The sequence below is a fragment of the Liolophura sinensis genome, chromosome 4 (genome assembly GCF_032854445.1).
Source record: "Liolophura sinensis isolate JHLJ2023 chromosome 4, CUHK_Ljap_v2, whole genome shotgun sequence".
In the NCBI taxonomy this organism is placed as follows: Eukaryota; Metazoa; Mollusca; class Polyplacophora; order Chitonida; family Chitonidae; genus Liolophura; species Liolophura sinensis.
Window position 1 is genome coordinate 6488291 of NC_088298.1, and position 13960 is coordinate 6502250.

General features: G+C 41.1%; 1 protein-coding gene across 1 annotated transcript in view; it reads right to left on the reverse strand.

Annotated features, from left to right (window-relative positions):
* Window positions 1-4734, reverse strand: part of LOC135464737 (N-acetylneuraminate 9-O-acetyltransferase-like) — a 40380-nt gene extending 35646 nt beyond the window's left edge. Inside the window, 4 exon segments of the mRNA XM_064742261.1 lie at window positions 478-588; window positions 2210-2408; window positions 3008-3104; window positions 4604-4734. Of these exon segments, the coding sequence (XP_064598331.1) occupies window positions 478-588; window positions 2210-2408; window positions 3008-3051 (354 nt within the window). The 5' untranslated portion in view covers window positions 3052-3104; window positions 4604-4734.
* Window positions 4735-13960: the final 9226 nt, after the last annotated feature.

The following is a 13960-nucleotide window of genomic DNA, read 5'->3' on the forward strand; positions in this document are numbered from 1 at the left end:
ACAGTGCTGAGATAAACAAGAAAGGCCCAAATTATAATACTGTCACAACTATGTGTGTCATATGCATAAGGATTTCAGAGCAGTGACTTCGTAGGATTTGGAGTCATAGCAAATCATAGCAGCCGTAAAAGACACGGTCTGGAGTTTGTGCACAAATTTACCGCAGAGGTCTTTCAAATGCAAATCGCTAACTGCATTTGGCAATCCATGTACTACAGGTGGCAAATGCAACCGAGTGAATGGCTGAACAAAGCTATGCTATGAAGTAAAATGGTGTTTGATTTGAAAATCGCTACCAATGATTGGCTATCTGTGGACTACGGGTCTCGACTGCAATCAAACAGGACATGGACACGCCCACCGCCAATGACAGCATCTGATGCGCCAATGCCCCACCCCACACACATGCACACTATACCTTACCTTGTAGTGTAAAAAAATAAAAAATGGAGCCACTATCTGGCTTAGTGTGCTCACCGTGGCACTTCCTGTTACGATGAAGTTAGGTCTGGATCGTGACTGGGCCTGGGACCAGCTTTTGTACACATGAAACATGGACAGGTTAACCATTGGGTGCCAGAGGAATTCCTGTGCGGAAAGAGAGAGAAACGGTGACTTTCTAACATTATCCACCAATGCAATATGACAGCAATGTCATCTTCAATGAAACCATCTCATTCCGGGATTTAACAGTTACCAAATTGTCAAAACAATGAGCTGCAATTATGTACATACTGAATTTATTTATATGATTGCTGTTTTCAACATTGCTCAAAAATGTATTTATTTACATGTACTGTGAAGTACTTAATTTTCACGTTAAACTAATTTTTGCGGATTTCCAGGTCTATAATTTACCACGAAAAATAATTCCAGTGAAAAAACACCCAATATTGAATCATATACTAGAGGTAGTAGTAATAATCAAGTGAAATCTTTGCCAGGGTGTATATAAATTAAATATCTATCTTAACTCTGGTGCTAAGGCTTGGTGGGTATAAAAGAAAGTGAGAGTTCATTTGTATTTGTTTGATCAATCTTCGTGACGCCCATAAAGTGAAAGAATAGTAGATACCAGCACGTGCTGGTTTCTAATGAATGTTGCTCTGATACACGCTATCCCACTGGCTGTGTCTCTCCTGTGGTCCAATGAGTGAGCTCCTAACAAACTGTGAAGTGTGCACAACAACACAATGGCCGTTTGAAAGCTACAGCAATGTTGGCGGTTTCTCACCTGTTACAGAGGACGATTAAAACTGGAAACAATGCAAAACTTACCGTATTGCTTGATAAAGAATGAGTGACTGGTGAATTCATATGTTTTGCATTGAACAGCTCAAAAGATCACAGGTCAGTTTGCCTGGTGTTTATAAGTGCTCATCAATGATTCAAAAAGAAGTGACACCTGTTTGAGTATTGCTCACGGTAGGTGCAAAAGTAATCTTCCTACATAATGATAATCCATCGCCTATTGTTTTACTAGTCCACTAACCCACTGCACGAGGATTAGCGACACCTCTTGGAAAATATTAAGATTTTAAGATCTGTTTTTCAGTATTCTCTTAAATATGCGAAAGTTAATTCCTGCGAACATATTTTTGGAGAAAATCCTCGAAAATAAATTCCGGCGAATAATAAGTGCTTTACAGTATTTGATTGGTGTTTTATGCTGTACTCAAGAATATTTCACTCATACAATGGCAGCCAGCATTATGAAGGGAGGAAACCGGACTTGAACTAACAGTGACTGCATTGGAGAAAGGCCAATCACCAGGCCACAGAGGCTCTCTCAAAATGTTGCTGGCTAACCCTCCAAATACATGCTAAAGTGTTTAGCAAACTTTTAATTTAACTTTTCTGTTTTTGACAATTATTTCACACTCAACATTAGTTTATTTAAAATCGTTTTCTTTTTTACACACGGGAAAAAAATAAAAAAAATACCAAATTCCCTACAGGCCTCTCCTTTTCTGCTGATAGGTGCAGGCTACGTCCCCCTTCCCCTCACCCCATACTGGAATAATGGAATTCTTGGAATAAACTGATGCCCTCCCCAAGATACCTAACAAACCTCAAGATATAAAGTCTCAACCAACGCAGCGAGCTGGGTTCCAGCACAGCAACCTCACTGACCAAGGGACGCGCAGTCGCAGCGATACTGGTGCTTAACTTTCAGAAGCTACAGATACATGTACTGAAGTAAAATTACCACTTTGACGTTGATGAATTCATCATGGAACACCATGTCTGTGTGGGCTTTCTCCCGCTTGCCCGCCTCACTCTGATCACCTGTGGTCAATAAGGAGACCAACTCGTAATACAGCTGTCGGATTCGTGAATCTCCTACGAAGGCGATATGGTTGTGGCCTCCCCAGTACGAAATGTACTGCATACACATTCTGGCATCACTGCCAACATAAAACGAGGAAAAATGGATGTCAAAGAAAAGTAAGAATTTTATTTATTTTATCTCATTGGTGTGAAATCAAGAATATTTCACTTATAAAATGGCAGCCAGCATTGCATTCAGAGGAAACTAGGCAGAGCCTGGGGAAAACCCACAACCATGTGTAGGTTTCTGGAAGCTCTCCCTTCTACAACTGGAGAGGAAGCCAGCATAGGCTGGACTTGAACTCATTGCAACCACAATGGTGAGAGACTTTTGGGCCACATTGGCACGCTAACGGCAAGGCCACGGAGGCCGCCGAGGAAAGTAAGAAAGCAGAATATCAAATTCATAGAATTTATACAAAATAGTACTAGCAAGCCAATAAAAAGTGTAGTTAGTGACGAGGCTGCGAGCGACGTCCGTTTCATCTGCTGGCATACACAGGTCAAGATTTTTATGGCAGCTTTCTCACAGGTTGAGCAAGTTTGGCACCAATACCTATGGAGCTGAGTTACACCATGAAATATAAACATTGTCGTTTATGGAAAACTAATATAGTGGTCTAAGGCCAGGTGTCAAAGTAAGGCAGAGAGCTCCAGAGATAACACATTGACTTACCTTTTGGTGTATTTATGCATCATGCAGCCATATGGCTGCCACATGTTGTACCCTGGGAATCGTCCATCACTCAATATCCATTTACAAGAATTGTTACCTGGAAAACAACAGTAAACCTTTATACAGGAGATAATTACACCACACCTCACAAGTCTATGCATGCATCAAGCTGGTTTTACAATCTTGACAGGAGAAGGCTACAAAATGAAAATGTACACAAAATTTTATCAAAATTGGGCAATATTTGAAGCCTTTGTGATAGAAAAGAACAATCAAAGAACCGTTAAATCTGTAGTCTTTGATTCATGCTCTGATTAAACTTGATAAGAGGTTAAACAAAATAAACCTGAACTCACAATTTATAAGAATTGGACAATAACTGGCAGACATGGCAGAAATCATACTTACTGCATCAAAACTAATAAAGTCAGACAAATGGGCAAAAGATATGATGCACAGTCAGACAGGCAGACCGAGAGAGCCAAATTAATATTCCTCACTGAAGCACAGGCAAAGAGAGATGCAGGGATGTTCAGTTAGCCTAGGTGGTGGGGGGTGGAGTAGGGTAGGTGGTAGGGGTGGAGTTGCCCATCTACTCTTGACAACATGTTTACTTGCTCACACATGGCAGTGAAAATGTTGTAGAAATAACACTCTGCTTCAAGGCTGCACAAGTCCCAGGTCCAAGCCTGGTTCTGTTGATGTTCACAATGTATGCATGTGCACATTTTTTCTGGGTCTGTTGTATTCTATACTATAATTTCTGGTCATTATCAGCCGCACTTCTCTGAATATCGTCCAATGCTGTTCATTTCCCTATACACTTCCCATGCTATCTTTCGCCTCATCGTCTGCGTGACGCTGCCTCGAAAGAGTGAAGTGCCCTTACGTGCACAGTCCCGAATTGGTCACATTGTGTAGACAGTATTTTCAGGATTATCTATTGTCTATACTTTGTACATTTATACCACTTTGGAGCTGAGGACTTTGAGAAATGTATGAATCAATAAAAGGTAAGCTGAACAGCTCATAAATGTGTTTGTTTACTGTTGATACCATTGGTTGCAACTGTAAAAAAATTGTCTATAGTTTTATGTACATACACCCTAAAATTAAAAGCCATATGTGCCATGGTTCTAAAATGGTTGCTAATTCCACAAGTCTGGCAGAGATTTGCAGGACTTGCATGTTGTCTCCTTAAAATAACCACAACTTTGTCTTATATGTTACAAAAGAAAAAAACAAAAGATGAAAAACATTGAAGCACACCTTTCTTTGGTCTTTAGGGCAGTTTAATTGTGTAAATATCGTACACGGCAATACAATGCGTTATTCTGATATTTAGTAGACTATGTGCCCATATCTTGAGCGAGTCTAGTTCTAATTCTAAAAAACCATTATAAATATGTGTCGTCAACAAATCCAAATGTACGAGAAACTTTGAGTAGGCTTCAAAACCACCACAAAACATGCTGCCATCCATATTTTGACAGGACCAGTTGTTTATCATGGAAACATCACCGTCTCTAGTGTTATTGTTGTTGTTGTACTATAAGTTCAAGAACCTATGCACTTCATGATTCCGACACCACTTACCATATTTCGCATGAATCACGCCATGATAGAGAATGAAACCTAGTGTGATGCACAATGCTACTTTTTTCGCATTCTCGACATTTAAATAATAAGTAATCTCGTGCGTTGAGCTATTACAAACTTGAGCTTCTCCATTTGGCAGCCCAACAACATTGATATCAGCCATGTTACTGTCATTGTTTCGGCATGCGCACTCAAAATCTGCAGCCGTCATGATCTGTCACGAGTTACGCCCCCTTTGAATGAATAAATAAGTGAAAGTGGGGTGGAGAAGCGGGGATGAGGGCGCAAGCAACGGGTTCTACTTTCTTCAAGATTATAATTCATTGTTTATCAGTGGTGTGAACATACCCTACCCTCTTGTGTCTTTGTAAGGTAAAGTCGGGAAAGTCAGGCATTCTTGAACCATGGGCGAAATACAAAAATCGGTATATTCTTTTTACGAAAATGGAAACAGAGCAGTCGTTCTGTAATATACCACCATCTCCACACTCTTAACAATGATGAAATGGTGGAGGACCTCCGTGGCTGAGGTGGTTAGCCTCCCAGCGCGGCCTTACAGACCAAGGAGGCGCCTACCAATGCGATCGCCGCGAGTTCAAGTCTAGCTCACGCTGGCTTCTTCTCCGGCTGTGAGGAGGTTTACTAGCAGCCTATGGAGGGTCGAGGGTCCCTCCGGGTTCTTCCCGGTTTCCTCCACCATATTTATATGCCGTCGTACAAGTGAAATATTCTTGAGTACGGCGTAAAACACAAATCAAATAAATAAATAAAGAAAAATGGAATTGCGCCCTGTGTGACCGCTAAGTGAATTCCAGTCTCTATTCGAGTATACTACTGCGTCTGAGTGCCTCATCTTTCCTTGACTATATAGTTTCTTGTGTATTTGTACATGATATCGACTGCAGTGTTTGAAATAAATATGACAATAAAATAATATCCCAACTGTTCCTGTAAATGTTTTAAATCATTAGTAGCAAATTACAAGCCCGCAAGCCCAACATAGAAATTTAAACTTTTCTTGGGAAGTCTACGATATTTTTGTCTTCAAAAACTGATCCTCAGAGAATAAGTGACAATAAATTTGAGTCTGGCATTAAACAACAATCAAATAAAATAAGAATTTATATGCCCTAAATTTATTTTAAATCACTTTGCTGTGCTGGGTGTACTTTTTTGCCAAAATATCACATTTGTGAGACAGTGCGTACAGAGCAAAATATGCTGTCATGCAGTCAGGCTTCGCATCGATCTTCCCGCCGCATGTGGCGTACTTTTTTTTTCCGTATTAGCTGGAAATGTGCATCTTCGAGCCAGATTGGGAGAAAAACTTCTTCTCAAAGACGTCACATTTGTGAGATTTGATGCCAGAATGTATGTCGCATCTTCACTCTAAATGTGGTGTGGAGGATAAACACACATCGAAGACACCTGATAAGGCTGATACACACAATGTATCAAAATGCTACAGGCGTTTCACGAAATATCTGTTTAATTGCTAAACATGCACGATTAGTGTAAACACCTAATCGTCGTTTATTGGCTATGGAGCATTTGTATGAGCTTATCCGAACTAAACATAAACATGACACAAAGCTAAGCACTGATCTACCTAAACATGTAGAATTGCTTCACGGAAAAGTAAGCAACATTTTTAACAACACACGTAACAGCTAAACGTGTCTACATGGCCATTTTATGACGCTGTTATTTAGTGCAGTTGCTAACGAGCCATGTTTAGTCTAAACATGTGCCGTACGTGGGAAGGTCTGGCAGCAACCTGCGTGTGGTCGTGGTTTCCCCCGGGCTCTGCTCGGTTTCCTAACACCATAGTGCTGACCGCCGTCGTATAAGTGAAATATTCTTGAGTACGGCGTAAAACACCAATCAAAAAAAAAAAAAAAAAAAAAATCTACACGCGTAGGCCCCTACAGGTTCTGTTTGCGCATACTCACCATAGTCCACGGGATCGTATTGGAAAAACGAGGCTGCTCGTCTGCTCATTTTTGAGAGAGAAGACGTCGATACGTATGCAGTATTGGTATGTACTGATTGTTTTTATCTTCTCTCATAAAATCGTTTGCGTTTGTGTCGAGCATCACTGTATACGTGGCTGCGAGGTTGCTGTGGTAAGTAGCGAAGTGCAAGAGGTGTATGTCTGGTAGGTTTGGCTATATCTGGTATTAATTAATATAAGCCCCAGGTTACATGGGGATTTTCTTTTCTTGTGATTTTCCATTGTATTCAATTCCCTGCCATCTTTCACTGAAGAAAAAATATATATATCTCGGGCAATCTTTCGCACGTTCTATGCCATACCACCACATGCAGCTTGAATTTTTCTCTGCTACTACACTCATCAGCAATCACGGTGACCTCTAGAGGACTGGGTTTCGAAAGTTTACAGTTCTGTACAAATGAGGCAAAATTCTGATACATTTTAATGATACATGATGCATTTTTTAATTCTTTGAGATGACCTGTTTTCCACAGACGACACACTGGACTATCGTTCGAGGTAATGACCTAACGAATGATTTTCCAGCTTACACTTACTACCAAATTCCTTTTTATAGGCAGGACTTCACCCTTTCGCCTGTCCGAAATGTGACCAACAGCTTTCCCTTAGAAACCTCAGACAATTTCGATATTTTGGATGCCTTTTGACTTTTTACTTAACTTTTCTTTGCAGATTCTCAGCTTTTCCGATATTTGCTGGCTTTTTGACCTTATTTTTCACTTTTCTTTACAAATATTCAGCTTGTCCGATAAATCATGGGCTTTCGACCTTTCGTTTAACTCTTCTTTACAGATTTACAGCTTTTCCGACATTGATGGCCCTTTTGACCTTATCTTTAACATTTCTTTACAGATTTTCAGCTTGTCCCATATATCATGTGCTTTTGACCTTTCGTTTAACTTTTCTTTACAAATTCTCAACTTTTCCGATATGTGTTAGGTTTTTCATTCTGCTTTCTTTTCAAATGCTTGGTTCTTTCGACCTCTTTTTTTCTCCAGATTTGTGATTATTCAACGATTTCTGAAAACCAGACTTTGCAGATTTCACATGTAACATTGATCTCCTTAATCTTGCTCGGTGTTTTTAGAGCAAAAAAAACAAAAAAAAAGTTTTCTGACCTTGGCCTCCCACTGCAATCCATCACCGAATCAGCATGCGGTGGTAAATTTTTAAAAATATTCCCTGAGCCAACATAAATATTTTATTTATTTATTTGATTGGAGTTTTACCCCGTATACAGAAGAATATTCACTAGTACGACGGTGGCCAGCATTGCAGTGGAGGAAACCGGACAATAAATGGTGAAACCCACGGTCATTTGCAGGTTTCTCCCAGACGTTCCTATGCACGTGCTACCGGATAGGAAGCCAGTATGAGCTGCATGGACTTGAACTCACAACGATGACATTGGTGAGAGGCTTCTGAATCATAGTGTGGTAGAGCGTCCGCTTCGGCACCGGTAGATCCAGGATCAATCCTTGATCGAGTCACACCTAAGACTTTAAAAGGGGAAGTTGTAACTTCCTCGCTTGGCGTTCAGCATGAAGGGGATAGTGCAAAGACTGGTTGACCCGTATCAGTATAATGGCTCGGGCGGGGCAGCTTGCTTGCCTTCGGTAAGTCGTCTCAGTGAAGCAGCACTAAATAAAAGAGCGGTGGAAATCCGTCCTGCAACAAGGAGGCACATTACACGTACATACACCCTAAGGATTCCTTCGTCGTCATATGACTGAAAAATTGTTGAGTACGACGTTAAACCCCAGGCATTCACTCACCCTTAATCATTGTGTTGATCTAGAACGCTAACTAGGCCACGGAAGCTGCCGCCAACAGAAATACTGGAAAATGCGTAAATCAAATCCCATAAAGACGTCAAAGGTTATGATGATGACAGTTGCTTTGTTGGCGTTTCCAAACGTTCTCACACGGCCGGTATTTATATACTGAGATTTTCGCTGAGAACTGAATTTCTTTAAACCACAGGGATATGATACTATGACCCAAATCTACAGCTGGAAGGTCAACAAGCTTTGTTCTTTAAAACCTTACCGTATTATGTTTTCCAAACATACCAAAAAAACAAACGAATATATATCTTTGTATTTTACGTTGTGCTTAGAATTTGTGCAATTTTGTATGACCTGCACGCGTGATAGCATACAAACCTATATAACTTTTCTTACATTTATTAAAGTTGCATATATGTGTGAAATAAAGCTTAGCGCATAACTATGTATACTGTATATATGCTTGGGGTTTAGCGTCAGACTTATCCTGCGGGTGGTCGTGTTGACCGAATGCCACCTCGTCCTCGCTGGAGGTTATTCCGTTGTCGCCACAGATCTTATTTTTGATCGACATTCCTGTGGTTTTCGGCAGCCGACGTCACAGCACAGGAACTCCAGTATGCTCTCTCGCAACAGCTTCACGCACAGTACAGGTGTCTACGACGGAAAAAAACATCTGTACTGTTTTTAATACGGATTGGTCAAAGTTTCCCCCGCTAGTTTCAGTTGTTTAGGGCTGTCCGTTTCCTTGGACAGAACTGCCCGTAAAAGAGAGAAAAACACGTGGTAGGTTTCGAAATCTGTTTCTCTGTGTAAGAATACGGGTCTCCGAAAGATAGGCGATTCCGAAGAACTCCCTAAGAATGATGGATGTGTTGTGTCCTGTAGAAGTCACGCACCGCCTTCCTATTTGCAACGCCTTGCTGACTCCAAGAACATTTCCGCTGTTGCAAACTATCGTTACTTTTCAATCCTCCGCCTGCTCACCGGAGTAAAGTATTAAACATGGCTTCTTGCCCTTTCGGCAGACGACCTGTTGCACGTGAGAGTTGCCTTCCAACGTTGCTAGAAGATCTATAATCTCATTGTTCACATCGGCAACACGACCTTGGTGGTCGTTTCATCTTTTTGGCGTCGTCGTACTTCTTGTCACGAACTTGCTTATAATCCCTCGGCGCTGAGAAGCTATCGGATTCTAACATTTCCTTGTACACCTTACGAGAAGCCTTTGACGTTGCCAATGTTCCAAAGCGCCTCATGATTTTTAGATCCTTCCTATTGTAAGGTGAATTCGACTTGGAATTCCCATGTACCGACGGCAAAGGGTTCCTCTTCCTTCTACACTCAATTAAGGCGACGTCAGATAACCCCGCACCACTGACGCACGTAACACACTTTCTGTACCCAGGTCCGTTCTTCAGCGTCCGCGTAATAACGATGGAACTTGATAACGTTCTCTTCGTCTGGCTGAGGTGACACTGGCACAAAGTTTACCTCTGATCCGTTTATCCCTGCAGTACACCTTGATTTTTGAGTACGCCGACTTTAGCTTACCCTCGCTGACCTTGACGAAGTAGTAATTCCTCGTGGTTCCCTTTTTACTGTCCCATACCCCACAATCGTCGGCAAAGACATGTCGCGAGTAGGCCAATCCGCTGTCCCTGTTACAACGCTCGTCAACTAGAAAGAACACGTTGTTTTCCTCGCCACAAGGAACCGAGTCAAAAACCACCTGGTCCTTGGCGGACAGAACTTCGATGATTTTTGATGTAGACAGGAAGCCATGACGTACTCGCTGGAGGGATCTATATTCTACTTGGTCTTCTGTCCCAGTTGAAGAACGCTGCACGTGTTGGTCCACCATTACGGGTCGATAAAAACTCATTTCCGTTGTTGTTGATAATGGTATTGATGCCGACATGTTTGGGGGTGACCCTAATGTCACTCTCGGTTAAAAAATGGAAGGAAAAACTTTATCAGTAGATGCATGAAAATTTACGTTGAATTTACACAAAGGATCTGATGAATGGAAAACAAAATAATCAGCTTGAATCTTTTTCATTTTTTCCTTCAGGAGAAAGGGGGTTTTGAAAATATTCTTGTAGGGTGGATATTTGGGACCACCTTTTGGTATTTATTGCCACTGTATAATAATGTTTTGAAGAAGGTTGTGAACCATGTCTAATAAATTTATTTGAATGTAAATTTGAGGTTTATAACCAAACATATCCATTTAATCTGAATTATGATAATGCTTATGACTATATTAAAAATATAAATATGAGCAAAAATCAGGTTGAACACATTTTTTAGCTGGAGACCAAATAATGGTGCAAATATATTTATTAAACGTGCTAAATCCTCATGTATTTATTTATTTATTTATTTATTTATTTGATTGGTGTTTTACGCCGTACTCAAGAATATTTCATTTATACGAAGGCGGCCAGCATTATGGTGGGTGGAAACCGGGCACAGCCCGGGGAAACCAACGACCATCCGCAGTTTACTGACAGACCTTCCCACGTACGGCCGGAGAGGAAGCCAGCATGAGCTGGACTTGAATATAAGCTTCAAGTCCGACATTCCTATACCATTCGTAGTCCGTAAAGGGCGGTCCAAGTCGATAATCGCAAGATCCATTTCCACAACAACGTTTAACACTAACTCCCGAAGACAAAGGTATGTAAGAAATTATACAAATAAGAAATAAAGCCGGTAGCCGGTAACACACAAGAGAGAAGCGGTCATCAGTTTTCAATGATGCCGGGCAGACAATGAATATTCCAGGCATGAACTGCATATCAAAGTTCAAATTCGTACTCCGTGAATGAGTTCCATGTCAAATACAGCTAAACAAGTATCTCAGTCCCGCTTTAATTGCAACTGTTCATAAAGACATCATGCTGATATAATTAGCATGGCTACCTTTACGGCCCTAGCCCCAGGTTAAGCGGTATTAGATACAGTTTGAAAATGACGAGCGTTACAGACCCTAACCGATCAGATTATGATTCAAAGTAACGGACGATTACGTCTTTCCTGTTAATATGTAAAGATCTCATGCTACAAGAGGCGCCATCTATGATGTTACACATGACTTGAACTCACAGCGACCGCACTGGTGAGAGACTCTTTGGGTCATTACGCTGCGCTAGCGCGCTGACCAACTGAGTCCTCATTTATAACATTATAAAATAAATACTGTATATACCAACTCGTGGTCCCTGATACACACCACGCAAAAAATTTCAAATGTCTTTATGCTTTTAAAGAAAAATCGAAAATATATTGATGACCACATTCATAATTAACTCTTTGCTTTTTTTTCTCCTGTAACTTTCTGTTATTTTATGTTTTCTCCATTTTTAATAACCGAAGAATGGATCCTTTAGAGGATCTAAGAGTCACACAGATGCACTGAAACTGCACCAAATTACAGAGATTGCACCATGTTGCACCACGTCACTAAGCCCGCCTCAAGGTTGCAGCAAGTTACAGATATTGCACAAAGTCACTGAGAATGGTGAGAAAAATCATGCTCGTTGCCAAACCTGAGATCCGGACACAAGGCAACCGTATATTTGCTGAATAAATCACATGTGATAACCCGGACAATTTTTATGCGGAATAATTTTACACAACTCCTCAAAAAAGCAATTTTTCACTGGTCGTTTTCTTGCAAAGTCGAAACATGTCGTCGCTTATCGCTGGAACGTCTTGATTGGGCGTCTTTGACGACACATGGCATTTAACGTTTATATAAAAAAATCTGCACATACAACATTTCGGAGTATTTGTTTGCCACCATTCCTGTCGTAACCTCGTTCACCTTGGAAACTTTTCCCGCCGAATTTACAGACATCATAAAATCCTACTAAAACAAATTCAGGTGTAATGGAGGGAAGGTTCGGCGCCAGGCAAACAAGAGATTGTTGTTTACTGACGGTTCAGATTTCTTTGAGTGAGTGAGTGAATGAGTGAGTGCTTGTATAAGGGGTTAACGTCGTACTTGGCGACCATATGACGACGACCGAGTCCCTAGAGTGTATGTAATGTGCCTCCTTGTTGCAGGGCGGTATTTCCTCCGCTCTTTATCTAGTGCTGCCTTCACTCAGACGACTTACCGAAGGCAAATAAGTTGCCCCACCCGAGCCATTATACTGATACGGTCAAGCAGTAGTTGGCACCATCCCTCAAGGATGAACGCCAAGCGAAGAAGTTACGACTTCCTATTTTAAAGTCTTAGGTGTCACCCAATCCAGGATTAACACTGGATCTACCGCCCCCGAAGCCATCTAGGCCGGTCCTTCTTTAAGTGGAGGAAGCGATAAGAGAAAGCCAAGATTCGGGTACTGGACGGTGCAAAGGTAACTGTGGGAACGTCATGGGATGTCAGTGGCACTAACCGGGAGCTGTAGTGCTAAAGACGTGCTTGCACTTGGCCAACATGACATAGTTACGATTCCGTGTCTGACCTTTGTCTTTTGATACGTTAGCATGCGCCAGCGATAATCCCAATGAATAATAAATAATGCATGTTCGTTAGAGCCAAGTGTCAATCATCGTGGAACGTTACTTGTGAATGTTCGAAATCAGCCTAGCACTGGTGACCATTTGTCTGTTCGTATACTACACTGACCAGGGATGATGGTCTGTTCGGGACTGGATGTTTCTGGGTGCATAGGGAGAATGCCTGTGGGTCTAGCCTAGGGTAAAGAACAGGGCGTTTTTCATTTCTTCTCAATGAAAGAAAGGCGAGGTTATCTCCGAAAACTAAGGTGCCTTCCATTCGGTGTAGATTCCATTCTCGAGCCATTTTTCCCCCCTCAATCTGCTAAGGCTTCTACGGGGTGTTTTTTTACTGAATCAACAACATCAACATCTTCCTCGCCAGCATGTATAAGTGTAGGTGAATAAGTAAACACAAAACCACTTTCGTATCATTAAAAACATACGCATTAATCATTGTCTTAAAAACCATCATTTTAGGAAATAATCAACTTTATAACGGAAAGTTAAAGGAAAAAAACTTCAACAGGGATAGCTAAATGGACGAACAGGCAACCAAAATTAAATAACATTAAATAACATGAGCGTCTATGGCAACAGTTCCATCAATAGTATCGGAAACTAAAAAGCACAGAAATTTGATGTTTACCAAATCGCAAGGAGACGTGGACACAAGGACATTGCACTCCAGGCCACTGGACCGGCTAGCTCTAGAATTGTGCTGACACAAATGTTGGTCTTTGTTTGCTACCATTCCAATAGCAATTTTGTCACTTCCGAGATAATTTCTACTCCCAACTAAAAATGTTAATAACGTACGTTGTTCAGAATGAAGTATATGCTAGGTGTAAGTCTAATCATTCATATCTGTGTACGATGCCTCACTCTTTTGAATCGCACAATTATTCAGTTTTGTTTCTTCTCATCAGAATTGTCCATCGAATCTGGGAAACATGTCATATCGTTATGCGAAATCCCGTGTCTATATTGTAGCCGTAAGTGTTTCAAAGATTTGTTAAAAAAAGCAAAAAAAAAATT